At 38.4% G+C, this 15,672-nt stretch overlaps 1 protein-coding gene across 1 annotated transcript in view; it reads left to right on the top strand.

Annotated features, from left to right (window-relative positions):
* The window catches only part of PRSS12 (serine protease 12), a 53,077-nt gene extending 37,642 nt beyond the window's left edge, over nucleotides 1-15,435 (top strand). Inside the window, exons 9-13 of the mRNA XM_060278558.1 lie at nucleotides 6,682-6,887; nucleotides 7,109-7,187; nucleotides 7,649-7,771; nucleotides 11,857-12,137; nucleotides 12,893-15,435. Coding sequence (XP_060134541.1) covers nucleotides 6,682-6,887; nucleotides 7,109-7,187; nucleotides 7,649-7,771; nucleotides 11,857-12,137; nucleotides 12,893-13,200 — 997 coding nt within the window. The 3' untranslated portion in view covers nucleotides 13,201-15,435. The remainder of the gene's footprint in view (nucleotides 1-6,681; nucleotides 6,888-7,108; nucleotides 7,188-7,648; nucleotides 7,772-11,856; nucleotides 12,138-12,892) is intronic.
* Nucleotides 15,436-15,672: the final 237 nt, after the last annotated feature.

Raw genomic sequence — 15,672 nt, 5'->3', positions numbered from 1 at the left:
TCTAAAATGCATGGCTGCCATGGAAATTAGCAGCCCTATGTCTTGTGACCCCCTTCCCCTCCATGGCTATTGCATTTAATCCATGCATCCGTAAGGTAGACAGGTGACTACTCTGGACAGAATCTCTTCTGCAATGGCACCAGGACAGCGCACCTTCCTTTTTAGGCATACGGTATTTGCCTGCTGCCATTATTATCATAAGGCTAAACCTGTCCTATTCCTCTGAGTCACTGATACACTTAATATTGATTTTCTTATCGTTGCTGTGAGTCTTTTACATTTCATGTTTTTCTGATGTTTTATTTTTCTTTCTCTGCTGTTTGGTTTTTCTGTTTCATATGTTCTCGAGTTGTTAGATTTGTTTTACAGTATAGTTGGTATTTATATTGTTCATAAGTTGGCTTGAGAATCAAAATGGTGGAAAGCTGAGGGATAAATATTTTAGTTAAATAGAATTTACTTGTGTTCAGACGTCATGACACTCGCTATCCCCACCAACCTCTGCTGTTGGCAGCCAATGACATGCTGCAGGCATGAGCAATTGCTGAATGCCAAGACATGCATACCGTAAGTTCTACTAGACAATGCAAAGGTTGAGAGTGGTGATTAGACCATGTGGCCGCCATGCATCCACATAATGAAAGTCCATGGGGGTCATGAAGAGTTGGACACAACTAAACAACAACAATCCAAGCCCAAAACCCTTTTGATCACGTAGAACTAACTGTGTGGCTCTGTACTGTGTTCTTTGGCATTAGATTGTTTTCCTGGAAGAATACTGAAATTTGTAGATTGCATCAGTGGAATGGAAAAGAAACGTTGGTTGCATGCATGATTGCCAAAGTCTGGTAGACTTTCTAAATATTAAAATGATGATGTTCCATAAAAAATAAATCCAAATAACTGGACTGAAAAAGCCTATGGATTTGGCTGTCTTCCTAATCCTCAGTTAATATTTTACACCTGTACATTAGTGAGCTTGCTGTAGTCGCAAATTAATATTTATAGTGGGAAAATGTAACATAAAATGTAGTAAGTACTTTTGATATCATAAAAATGTCAGCCAATGAAAACATGAGCAAGACATAGCAGCAATCGAAAGAACATGCATGTGTTAAATAAACAAGGTTATAAAGTAAACATTATAGCACAAAAAGCACTCCTTTGGTGCTTTAAATTACATCACCCTCTTATATGTGATGGGGGAATACCTGTGTGTAATTTGGGCATGTAGTGGAAATTTATTCTAATACCAAATGTTCTTTATATGTCCATTGAGAACTCTTTATTTTGAATGTAGTGTTGCTCTCTAAAACTATTACAATCCGCATCCTATTACACTTTAGCCATCAAACAGTATCTAACAGAGAGGAGCCTCTATCTAGATTAAAATCGGAGTGAAGCCTGCAATCCTGTATATATTTACTTAGTACTATGTCTCACTGAAATCATAAAAGCATGAATAGGATTTGTTCAGCTCAAACATGTCTGTCCGTGGTTTACTTTGAGATGCCTTATATGGTAGTCCAGCAAATACAGCTGGGGCTTATGAAGAAATCCATGTCACGTAGGAGTCTATCTTAAGATAACATTGCACAGGAAGCTCTAATAACAGAAGCCTCTTGTTCTAGCATGAAATGCCCCTAGGTTTTCAGAGTAAATGAAATCACTTTTCTTTATTAAGCAAGACCCAATGTTGTTGAACATTGCTGTGTTTCTGGAGATGCTCCACAGGATGCCGTATTAAGCAATTTGTATTTATCTGGATTTACTCAACAGCCATATATGATGCTCATTAGCATGAAAAATAAATATGGAAGCACTCTGAATCTTCTTGGTTTATGATATATACGCAATAATTAGTTGTATTTAAGGATAGATTAAGCAATGGCTGTTCAATATGAACTAATTTCCTTATGGTACCCAAGGAAATTGAATTGTTAAATATCCTTGGATGGATCTTGAAAAGAAGTGCTTAACTTTGGATTCCAGCAGTAGATGTAGCTTTAAAAAGGTCTCCTGCACTTTGTCACTGTCTGGCAGCCTTAGCTCATATATGGGGAGAAACAGCTGTCAGGGAGTTGAACATTCCTTGCAATATCTGCAATCTATATAATTGTTCATGGGTGAAGGAGGGGTGAGAGAGAACTTGGAACAAGAAGAGGCATGTAGTTTGTGGGTAACGAGTTAAACAAATAATCTTAGGTCCATTTTGTGAACATGAACGGATAGCACTGCTTAAGGTAATTATTCTTTGGGTTTCCTTGCCATACACGTGCAGCTCATACAAATTCAAATTTCTAGGCTCTTTCATTTTTTGTTATGGACCATTGGGGTTTTCTGAAATTTTGTTTACATTTGTTTTTCTGGACTTTTGATTATCTATTTGTCCCTTTTCACAAATAAGTTTTAAAGTGACTTGCAACAAAAGTAACATTTGGAAATGTAACACATAGCAAACTTATCAGTTAATACAATAAGGGTTCATCCACAATAGTCAATTATGGCCCCATCCAATCTTGCACCATCCTAAAAAAGGATGGATTGCTAAACTAGCCCCGGAAATTGCAACAGTATTGTTGACCAAATGCCTGGGAGAATAAAAATGTTTTCCCCTAGAGCCAAAAAGACAACAATGTTGATGCTAGGTGAGCTTCTTTGGGGAAAGTGTCCTATGAGCAAGGACTACCGAAAAAAACCCATTCTCCTTTGCTACCCGAACGTCTCCAAAGGCATCAGCTTAGTAGTATTTTTATCTCTATTGTTGGTTTTAGTGTTGAACTGATATTGACCAGGCATGCCAACTCTAGGGGGACGAGGTATCTTTGCCCCTCTCAATATTTGTTGGAAGGACGCTGAGCCCCTCAATGTTGAGGGGGCAGATGAGGTCGAGCGTGGAGCCAAGTTCAGCACACCTTCAGTGACTGGCTCCTCCTTAGTGCTCGGTCTCCTCCAGACATTGTGATGACATGACATGACCTCACACGTACGCAATGCATGTCCAGGCCCTGTCAATATTAGGGGCATCTTGGTGTCTCTGCAATTGATTGAATTGTATAAAAGAGTTACCTCTAATGTTAGTTGTACTGAAGTATACCCATTTAAATTTATAGAGAACATGGCTAACTTAGGTCTATTAATTTCATTGGGCCTACTCTTAGCAAAACTTAGTTGGATAAAACCAGTATGTTCATGTCCCAGGAACTGGTGAAAATTTCATCTTATAAAACTTTTGAATAGAGTGCACTGGATTTTTGTTTTCATAGAGGATATTTTAAGCATGCTTCAAACCATCAAGGTATATACTGCTGCACAATCCTATTTAACATCTCTACGAAACTGCCAGAAGCTCTCATCCAGAGTTTTGGGGGTAAAGTATGTTGACCACACTCCGCTCCCTCTTGCCTTTCCAGCAGAATCAGGAGAGGCTGTTTGTTTAAGTTGTTGGACTGATTCGTGGAATCAGTAATGGGCTGGATGAAGATCAATAAACTTAATATGAATCCTGACAAGGAGATACTGCAGATTGGTGGCTCTGGGCAGCAGGCAAGCTACTTGCTCTGAACGGGGTAGCACTCTCCCCCCCCCCCAAAAAAGAGCAGGTGTGTAGTTGATTCCAATTTATGCAGGTGCAGAGGGAATGATTTTTGCTCTGTAGGTCATACAGTTCATAATTTTAAGAGTTGATATAAGCCAATGTATTAATTATTACTAAAGTAATACTTTGGCGTATATTAAATTCATAAGGACTAAGCAAAACGGCATCTGCCCTTGAAAGGAACTTCTTCTTTTTTATAAGCAGTGCTGCCTGCGATTGTATATTTTTGGGGGATGGGAGGTAGTTTTCACCCATAAAAACTGCTTGCATGATTTGCCTAATAATTTGCAAAAGTCAGCAAGTCAGAACGGATGTCTCGCTTACTACAGTAGGGTTGAATTTATCAGCCTCTTGAACACTAAAAAAGGACATCTGCAATGCACATTTAGATGCTGAGATTGAGAACTCTCCATAGAACTGTGTATTTTATTCACTTAAATAATGTGGACATCCTAAGAGAACACTATGATTGCAGACTGGTTTCCTGTACAGTAAGTGCCTTATACTAAGGTTTATAGCCAATCTAGGATTGGCAGGGACAGCAAAAACATTTTATAGTATATTTCCCCAACTTCAAATTATGCTGCGTGATTCCTGGCTGAGAAACAGTGAAACTGTAAGAATGAAATACTGTAATTTTAATCCTGGAGTATTCATTTCTTTCTGTTTATACAAGTTGGTTGGAAATGGGTTTAATAATGTTGGCAGATGACACAAGTCTTTGTAAAAGACACATGATGAAGCTTGCAGTGACCAATGAGTACACAATAAATTTGATTTATAATTGTTCTCTGGGAAAGCAGCGTCTCACATTATATCACATTCTTCCCTTACAAACTGATAAATGTAGAATTGATATTATAAGATACCCAACATGGTTTAAGAAGCAACTGAACATGAAAATGTTATATTTGACCAAAGGAACAGCATAATGGGCTGGATTCAGACATGCCTCCCATCAGAACTGGGGAGGTAACTTTTGTTGATTTTAGACTAGTATGGGAATGGTGCAAAAGTTGACTTCTCACACTTTGCCCTTGGATCCATGGACAGAAGGAGCTGTTCAGTTTGCAGAAGCTGAAGTATGGCTACTCTTGATGGTAAAATATGTCTGCTTATCAGATGTCTGTGACCTAGCTCCTACCAGCAACAGATGAAATGGGAAATCTGTTTTTCAACTGTAGCATTGCAAACTGCAAATAGGGATTGGCATGTCTGAAAAAGGGGGGGGAGTCCCTGCATATAGAAAACTGGATGTCAGAAAGAAGGGTTCTCTTTTTTAATTTTAAGATTTTATTTATTTATTACAGCCACCGACATACGTACATCGCAACAAAAATACATACAAACATATTAACATACAAACATGCAAACAAGCAAACATACAACTATACAGATTACTTACAAAAACACGGACACCTCCATTCCATTACAATACAATACCAATATTAATGTCATCCAATCCAAATTGATTCTTGACAATTTATGACTTATTCCAGAAAAAATAAAAATAAAAAGAAATAGAGTCAGAACATTAGAAGTCTATGCCATGTCTTATATTTTGTTTATCTTTTTGTCTGAGTTTAATGGAGAGATAAAATGGGGGAGTCTAAGAACCAAGATTATTATAGAATTTAGTCCTATTTGCTGAGAAATAGGGGGCTAAGTAGGAAGAAATAAGGATTCTCAACCAACTTTCTTCCTGGCACGTTAGATTTCTACACGCAGGGGATGTTTTGTTTGGAAGAGCACTTAACCCTCTTGCAAGCTGAAGTAGTATACCTCAAACGTAAGTTTATCATCTAACCGGCTGCTTGTGGCGACTGATGATGCTAGTGTCAGTACAAAATTAAATGGGCTTTTGTTGGGGCCCTGTATACTGCTTATTAATTATTTGATGTGCAATATTAATGATTTATTTTGGAGTGCCTTATTTGTAGGCAAGGTTTGCAGCAAAATGTAGCATAAGGATTCTTCCCTGTCTGAACGAGTTTAGCTTCCTAGAAGAGTCACACTATAAAATACATTATTTTTAACTCACACAGCTGCTGATTTTATGCAGAGATTAAATGGATTAAGGAAAATATTTAGCTTGCAGATCCCAATATGTTGCAGTTGAATCAGTTTATGTTGGATAACATTATGATGTATGAATACTGCATAGTACTGTGCAAGGATATGTGATGCTTTATGGCACAGCCCTAAGATCTGTTGGGCTAACAAAAAAGAAGAAGAAAAGTGCAAGATCACCAACTGCAATATTGTATTGACAATGAGCTGTTAATGCAGGTAGATATGTTGACCCATTACACACATCACAATAAACTGTAGTTAATGCTTAGTGTAAATGCCCAATAGGCTCTCTTCACAACACTTTTCTAGCCAGTAAGAGCAACATAGCAAACTGACTTAGTGTTATGGCCAAACTAGGGATCATGGTTTATTGTGTTCAAACAGCAATTAATAAGCAAAAAACAAACCTTGGTGTAACAAAATATGATCTCTGGTTTGGATGTAATGCTAAGTGAGGAATTGTAGTTTGTTGGACCTGCTGGATAAGAGGAGAGGTGCAAAGTGGGGGGCTCTTGTGCTTTTATGGTAAACCATTACCGTATTGGCCTGAATATAACCCTCACTTTCCCCCAAAAATTCTGACCATGAAAAGTGACTTTCATGATATTGCTGCTGAAACATATGGTAAAACAGAACAGGTGTGAGTGCCTGCAGAATTTTAAGGGACTGGCTTATATTTGGGTGTGCCTTGTATTTGGCCCAATACGGCAACTATGGTTTACCATGCTGTGTGGACACTGCTACTGTCATGACCATAGCTGCTGTTTCTCTCAGTGTAGATAGATTTCAAGGAGTGAGTAGTTGGACTGGACATCCTGTTCTGGCGTGGTTTGATCTGAACTGTTACTATTAATTTTCAAAACCATTGAAATGCCTACTAATTACAGATGCTTATATTTTCCTATAGCAGGAAATATTAAAGATGGAAGATAATTTCTATTGAACCTCAATTGCTATTGTTGCTGTAGTGTCTTAATTAAAAAGTCACCTTTAAAATTTTCTGTTTCAAGAGGTTCTGCACGAGCAAGGACCATGGCATATTTTGGAGAAGGAAAGGGCCCCATCCATGTGGACAATGTGAAATGTACAGGAAATGAAAGATCTCTTGCTGACTGCATTAAACAGGATATTGGCAGACACAATTGTCGTCACAGTGAAGATGCGGGGGTGATCTGTGACTACCTTAGCAAGAAGGCACCTGCAAACAGTAATAAAGGTGAAGTGGGTATTATATTGATTTCTTCAATGCTTGCTGGAAGGAGGAGAAAATATATTGCTGTGGATTGTGTTTGTTTTTTTTAATAAAAAGATACAGAAGTGGTGGGTCAGCCCTAGTAAAGGCGTACAGAAAATAAGCCACCTCTGACAACACTTGAAATAGTGCTCTGCTGTTTCCTGATGGGAGACTCTAATGTCTATGATTTCATTCCCGCATAGATTCTCTTTCTTCTGTGTGTGGTTTGAGGTTACTGCATCGTCGGCAGAAGCGGATCATTGGAGGGAAAAATTCTTTAAGGTAAATTGAGCAATTTTTAAAAAATGATACCTTGGCACAAAGCTATTAGCTTGGATTCAAAGAACCATAGTGTGAAAAGGCGAGGGCCTTAGCTCAGTCATAGGGCACGCACCTTGCTTGCGGGTCCCAAGCTCATTTCTTGTCATTTCCAGGTAAGACACAGTGACAATCTTGTTTGCAACAAAACATGTAACTCAAGAAGAGAGTTTTATCGGTTTACAATAGGAGAAAAGACTGCCAGTTGCCGAATAATTTATAAATGTAATCTTAATTCAGAATGTCACTTAACAAGTCTCCTCTGTTAATGTGGTTGAACAGATTTTGCAACTCCTGCAGGGGAGGGGGGGTAAGCTGCAAACCCACTGAAAGCAAAGCACAAGAGAAGACGCCAGTTGCTACTTCACACACACCCTTACATTGCATGGAAATATTAAGTCGAATTATTCTTGTTCTCTTTCTAGAGGTGGCTGGCCCTGGCAAGTTGCTCTGCGCTTGAAATCATCCCATGGTGATGGAAGATTGCTGTGTGGTGCGACTCTCATCAGCAGCTGCTGGGTGCTTACGGCAGCACACTGTTTTAAGAGGTACCATTGCATGATTTGCAGGTGACTATGTACTGGTCATTAGTATAGGAAGAAGACCAATGCAAGGAAGACAAAGACCCTACTGGCAGTTAATTTTGAGATTCAACCAAGACCACGGTATGTCTGGTCATTCCAGGCCAGTGCAGAAACATTAATTGGGTCCTTCAGTCAGGATTTGAATTTGTTCAGCAGCAACCCAGTGAGACAAAAGCATGACCAGTGCTTAAAAATCAGGCTCAGTATTGAATCAATAATAATAAATGAATCAATAATTTTATTAGTGTTACAATGCTTCACTTAAGGCATATAGAAAATATCATTTTGAAAATTAACTAACTTTCGGCAATGAAATACAGTAGGAAATAATACATGATAATGACACAGACTATTCATTATAATTTAATTGGTTCATAAACTAACAGTTGTATTTTTACAAAGCAACCAAGCAGAGTTACATAGTTAATATAGTCACCTAGTCACCACATCTAATAGCGCAACAGAAACGGCAGGTTCTCCAGGTACTAAGCATTTTGAAATAAAGTTGATCATTGCCAGTCCAGCACAGTAAGACAATATTGTGTCTTTCAACTGGGCAAAAGCTTGTGACTGGCTGACTCAGTTACAAAGCCCATGATAACTTCAAGCAACTGATGAGTGGGCAGCCCTGTGGAGGATGGTGGAGCTCAGTATTCTGCCTTCTGAACAGATCCTGTTCTCAACCTGATTTCGATTTTGAAATTCCCTTAACAGTCAACAACATTGGGGTTAAAAAAAGAGTGATTGTTTTCTTGCTTCTAGTGCATATAAAGCTACCTTGTACGCAACAAACTTGTCTACATTGGCCAGTAGGAATATCTAAAATGTATTTTAACATAGTGTCCCTTCTGCACCCACTCCCTGTCCAAATTCAGAGGATCAGAAATAACGTGGAAGTTCATGTAGTAGTTTAAAATAACTTAATATAATAGAATATGTGTGAAGTGGGTCTAGATATCTTAAAAGCTTCATTATAGTACAGCATCATTCAAGCTCGACTGAGATGAATAGAACTTCCTCTTAAAATGACAAAGTCACTAAATATGCAGAGCAAAGAGAGAGAAATTTGACAGCAAGTTTCTGTAGCTGCATTGCTATTGGATGAGCCTGAAGAGATAATACAACAGTGCAGGGATTCCTACATTTTCTACCCTCTGGACCCACTTGAGAAGGTTGAGACTGTGGTGCAAGGGCTGAGCCAGTCGCAAAATGTTGGCAGATGCAGGCAAAGTTTGGCATAATCAGCTAACAAGCACTGGCACCATTTTATACCAATATCAAATCCATCGTTGGAAATTGTTAAGTTTCTTTCCCACAGCAAAGTTTCTTTCTTTGTAGCAATGAGTTCCATAGCTCAGCCCTTGCAACTTCCTGTAGGGCAATTGTGTGTTTCACAGTGATGGTTATTATCAGTCTGTCAGTGGCTACTTAATACAAGAAGTCCTCGGAAGAGGCTGTGTGCATGCATACAGTGGTGCTTATGTTTACAATAGTCTAAAGAGGGCTGTAAAAATTGGCTAAGGGACTGGTAACTTTAGCCAAATTGTTATCCTCTTAGTATATAATCTCACCCACTGAAGAGGTGATGTGGGGAGTGGAATTTGGCAGGGAACCTAATCCGTTCCTGTATCAGGATGCTTTTTAAACTCCATTTAGTACATCTGCTCTGTGAATAATCTGCTGCATGGTAGAGCAAGTACACATAAAATGCTCTGCAGCCTTTACTTTTCAGCTTTCTTCCTAAACCAGTGTGAGTTCACCACAAAAGAACAACTGTGCTATCTCTTATTTCCTAGCCTACACATGCAGTGCTGTTTCAGGACATTGCATTGACAGAGAGCACCTTAGCTAGGCCAGATACTGAAAAAGAACTACAACGGATTTCCAGCACTGAGGAGCTCATGTAGGACCCATACTCTGGAGTTTCAAAATTCTGCAGCACTTAGGTCACACAATATTATTTGCATATTCTCACACGGCATACACACAAATGTCTCCTAACCTGTCCTTTGTCACCCAAAATCTGACAAATTATACAAAATATAATATGTTCTATACAGCGGTGTAGCTAGGCGCTAGGGCAGATGCAAGCCGCACGATGCCTTTTCGGGCAGCACGGAGCTTGCAATGCAGTCTGCCCACTGCCTCTCCCTCAACTGTTTTGGGCAGTGTGGAGATGCATGGCTCAGGCACACTGCAGGCCCCTGTGGTAAGTGCCACCCCCCATGGTTTGGCGCCCACTGTGCCCTGCCCCTCCTCCAGCTATGCATCTGGTTCTATATATCTGTATCCGAAAGGCTGCCTCTATTTTACCGATTTTTCCAAATTGCAAACGGTAAACATACCTTTGCTTTATGGGAAACGATAGCTACTGTAGCCTAGTGGGGAATTCTTTTATTGACTAGTGCAGGAAACAAAATCAGTTTACTTGTCCACATATAGGCAATTTCAACGAGAGCTTTTTGCTGCATCATTAAGTACTGAAGTTTAATTCAGCTCTTCATGTATTCATTATTATCTTCAAAGAAGATAGAAGCAAAGCCACAAGCATTGTCAGAAGGGAGACAAGCCCCCTCTTTGCTGCGGGTGTCAGAACACATCATTTGTGATTGAGTTGTGACGTTTTCAAATTAAGTCAAAGTATTCTATTGATTTCTGTCATTCAGATGGTAGAGTTCCTACAAGTAAATTATTGTCAAGATTCTAGGCTGACAGGTCACTGGAAAACAAATTTTCATAGTATTTGAAGCTTATTCACATCACTATTGACATGGAATTATTTCTTAAATTGTAATAGCCAGCACAGAAACCTGAAATATATATGGTGACATTCATAAATGTATATCAATGAATACTTAGCTTATCACTCTCAAAATTGTCATTCCTATGTGAAAAAATAATTTTAGAACAACTTTCTAAATAGTGGGAGAGAACACTGAGAGTATCAGAAATTAGAAATTTCATTGCAAAAGAACGTGGGAAATGTGTTTTCCCTCCCTTCATGTCAGGAATATGAATCTCAAACTGGAAAATCAATTGTATTGGGGCAGCAATGCTACTTTTACCTTTAGCTCAGCTGCTTAGATTCAGTCACAAGGACTCCCATGAATGATAATCACAATTTAGATATATGCAAGTATGTTGTGTGAAGGATTTTTATCTTTCTGAAATATCAATGATTCTACAAGTCCTTGCTGCCCTTCATACCATCCTGTGAGCAAATTGTATTTATGAACCTTTTTTAAAGGTGTCGACATAATTTTCGAATCTCATTTTTTATTTTAAAAAAACATGTCTTTATTTCAACTCAGAAGATAAATCCTGAAAACAATCTTCATTGACCAGTTAGGAAAATGGCACTATTTTTCCTAAGGGAAAAACGTGTTCATGTGGTTTTTTTTTTATAAAAAAAATAGTATAATTAAAATAAAATTTGTGGGGAGTGGGTGTTCATGATAACAATGGTCAATTTTTCCACATTGCACTTTATTATTTAACATCAGCTGCATTTTTCCATTTGAATTTCCAGACAAAAGGAAATACAGGGGGATTTGCAAGAGAACTATACAAAATATTAGTGTTGGAAAAGGGTTTTCTGTCATGTGCTCCCTGTTTTTTTCCTCAGTGCCAGATCACATCCAAAACATGCAAACTCTTTAAAGCACATACATTAATGTACAGTATTTATTATTGGAGTTCTTAATCCTGTAAAACAGTTTTCTTTAGTCAAAAACAGACTGGACTGATTAAATACCATAGTTGACTAGGTTTCTCTTTATACAATAGTTTTAACTACCACCAAATTGTAGAGGCTTTTGGGGGGAGGGGATTTATTTTACAACAATCTTGAATCTTTAATGAAACTTTCCCAGTGTCTTACCAGAGAAGATCAGTCCATAGATGGCAGATTACTATCCAACACATATCTGATAAGAAGAGTTCCTGAATTTCCTGTTGTTACTGAACTAGGAATCTGGTTAATTAAAGCTCTCCATTATTTTCATCTGTGCTGTTACAAAGGTGATAGCTTATTTTCTTCTTCTTCTTAGATATGGCAATAATACTCGGAGTTATGTGGTGCGTGTTGGAGACTACCACACATTAGTGCCCGAGGAGTATGAGGAAGAGATTGGAGTACAAGAGATTGTGCAACACAAAGAATATAGGCCTGATAGCAGTGATTATGACATTGCGCTAGTGAGACTGCAAGGACCCGAAGAGCAGTGCGCTCGCTTTAGCACCCATGTCTTGCCTGCTTGTTTGCCACTCAGACGAGAGAGGCCACAGAAAACTGCTCCCAATTGTTATATCACTGGATGGGGTGACACAGGTAAGGATTTTTACAGCACAAAATCATTCTTACTATGGTAATCTGGGCTTCTTGTCATAACTCACAAACAGGATGAGAGAAAAAAATTAAAATTTTAGATTTAAACTTAAGTTTTGATCATTCAACAAGTGTACAAAATATGAAGAAAAATGAATGACATGAGGTAAAAAAGTTGATATGGAATGACCCAGCTAGTAAAAACTTTTCAGACAGGTCTGCCTGGATTTTTGTTTGTTATACCAACTTTTTATTGTTCCTTAGATATGGCAGGTGCTGGTTTTTCTATTCTAATGGTGCTCAATGTGTTTCAGTGCATTTTCTAAAATTACCGTATGCTGTATGCCACCTTGGCAATTTCTAGTTTAAGGGAATTGCTAAAAGTCTCAAAGTCAAGTATTCCCACAGAGCATTTTAAAATCCTGCAAAAAGTTGCCTTCTACTGCTTGCAAGCTGGCTTGGGAGAGATAAATGAGAAGTATGGGTTCCATTGCGTTCACATACTTTTTTATTATAGTTTTTGTCCATTTCTTCCTATAGAAAGATGGCCAGCAATAACCTAATATATAGTTTTGCAGTATCTCCCTCCAAAAAACCCCTTGTCAATCACAAAGACCCTCCTAATTAGTGTGAAAACAATGCTACGTGGCAATTGACTGCCATAGGAAGAACATGTCTTGAAGGAATGCAGAAGACTCCATTATTTCCAACACACCTTTCACATTTACTATGTCAAAGCCAGTATTTTTCTTCCACAGGAAGAGCTTACTCAAGAACATTGCAACAAGCTGCCATCCCTCTACTTCCTAAAAGAATCTGTGAAGAACGCTATCGGACAAGGTTCACAGGAAGGATGCTTTGTGCTGGTAGCCTCCAAGAGCAAAAGCGTGTGGACAGCTGCCAGGGAGACAGTGGTGGGCCACTCATGTGTGAGCGCCCTGGAGAAAGTTGGGTTGTATATGGGGTGACCTCCTGGGGTTATGGCTGTGGAGTCAAAGACTCTCCAGGTGTCTATACCAAAGTTTCCTCTTTTGTACCTTGGATAAGAAGTGTGACCAAACTATGACCATGTTCACACCACTGACCACTAACAGCACAGGCAATACAAAGCTGTACACATTTTTCTGTGTATGCTTATTTTGTTGGATATGGTAGTTCATCTTAAAGTAATGTCGAATTACATTGAAACACAGGGGGAAGTAATATTGTGTCCCCCTCGTCAATGAAATCCCCAACAAAGAGCAAATTCAAATACAGTAATTGCACAAATAGTTCTCGATATACATATGAACATGACCTGTCCTATTTAACTGTGTAAAGTAGTAAAAGATCAATGTGCAATATCCATATACAAGATTTATGAGAATACACTTTTTAGACAGAGTAAAATAAAGCTTCACTGATTTACACTCATCATACTGGCTTGTAATATATATAGCAGACAGGCCTCATTTTGTACTCATTTGTAAGAGCTTTTCTTTTTGTCTTTCTGCAAGGCTTCAGACACACTAGACCAGGCATAGGCAACCTTGGCTCTCCAGATGTTTTGGAACTACAACTCCCATGATCCCTAGCTAACAGGGCCCAGTGGTCAGGGATCATGGGAGTTGTAGTTCCAAAACATCTGGAGAGCCAAGGTTGCCTATGCCTGCACTAGACTGTGCTTACTACTCGCTTTTCATTAGATTTACATGACCTAGTATTAAGCTATTCTTTTCAGACAAATTCTTCCAGGATCCCTTTGCATGAGGCTATAGAAGAGACTTCATGACTCAAACCATTATGTAGCACCCAGAATGGACTTTAATGAATTATACAAATAATCAATTTTACTTCATCCCGAGTTTCAAGTTTAATTATAAAATAGGAAACTGCATTATTTATCAACTGTAAGAGACTCTACAACCATTTTAAAAGTTTCTGTTCCAATTGAGTTTTTAAAAATGTTTTTAAAGGTATAGCAATAACTGTGTCAAGAGGGTGATTGGTAGTTCTCCATCAACTGCTTATATACCTGAGATTCCTAATTGCAATGTGTTGGCCTTTGGGGGCTTCTAGTTGTGATAGGTGTGCATCTATGTACTCAGCGATGTTTCTACATGTATGGGCATGTTTTGTTGCATTTTTTACCTAATACCTCAGCATCATTTGAAAAATACCTGGGTTTGAAAAGAACCCAGATAGACTAGTTTATATGGGGAGAATGTCAATGCAATAAATATATAAATCTCCAAGAAAAACATTTGGCTTTGTATGGCAAAGTATGCAAATGTGGCAAAGGGCTATGCCTAACTTAAACATAAATTTTGTGCTCTATATGGATACTTCTCAGTTTATACAGTGGTACATTGGGTTAAGAACTTAATTTGTCTGGAGGTCCGTTCTTAACCCGAGGTACCACTTTAGCTAATGGGGCAATTTCTGTTCTCATCCTGAAGCAAAGTTCTTAACCCGAGGAACTATTTCTGGTCTAGCAGAGTCTGTAACCTGAAGCATCTGTAACCCAAGGTACCACTGTATAGCTTCCTGTAACTTTCCACTTGGTACTTGATTTTATATGTTAGGCAGGCTTTACCCTGATGAAACAAAACATTCTTTAATGCAATGTACACTGCTAAATTGTTTTTAATAAACAATAGCTACCTAAGTACAGGGGCTGAGAGAGGTCTTCTAAAAGTTATGTTGGACATTCAAGGTGCTAGGCTACTTTTCCCTTTTCAAAACTATGCTGTATTAAGTATATTTTTTACTAGAAATGTGATTCGAAAACTTCCCAAATTCAACATTTTGTTTTAAACTCAGCTGACCTTACTTGATTAAGCCATTTCAGTATGTAAGCATTTAGCAGTACAGTACTGTACTCAAAAACTCATCTAGAAAGTATTCAATCTTATCGAAATATTTGTCACAATTTTATATTTTGATCAAAGCCATAAAACATAATTTGTACAATAAAAGCTGTCATTTATTTAAGTCTTTGTTATAAGCTTAATCAAGTGAAGGTTTCTGTTTTAAGTGCCAAGTAGGCAAAAAACTCAAACATGCCTGTTGTGTTTCCTAGGAACAAGTAGCTAACTGTGGCCATCATTTATCTGTATGTCCATTTAAAATCTCATTAACCTTTTGTCCTTTGGGTCTTTTTGTTTTAGAAGAGCTGTTGCAAAAGCATTAATCTTCCCCACCCAAATAACGGAAGTCACCTATTAAACAAAAAACAAAACTTTTCATAGGCTATTCTGTTATTTGTAAGCTTTTCATTTGGACACAAAGATGCACATATTACCGGTATGTAGCCCAGTTACCTATTTCCCCATTTCAGCACCACCACCACCACCCCCTTGTGGACAAGTTGAAATGTATGTAACCTATAGAAATTACAGGTAATCCATTTCTGCTCAGAAGTCCGATTTCTGGCTTTCACTTTTAGCTGCCGGACGGTCACCTGCTCCATCAAAACTACTCCATACTCGATGTTATGCCTACAACAGGCATGTCCAATTTCCATTTTGGGGCCTAATCCGGCCTGCCGGTCAACTTA

This window comes from Zootoca vivipara, chromosome 9 (genome assembly GCF_963506605.1).
Source record: "Zootoca vivipara chromosome 9, rZooViv1.1, whole genome shotgun sequence".
Classification (NCBI taxonomy): domain Eukaryota; kingdom Metazoa; phylum Chordata; class Lepidosauria; order Squamata; family Lacertidae; genus Zootoca; species Zootoca vivipara.
This window is presented reverse-complemented; position numbering and strand designations above follow the sequence as displayed.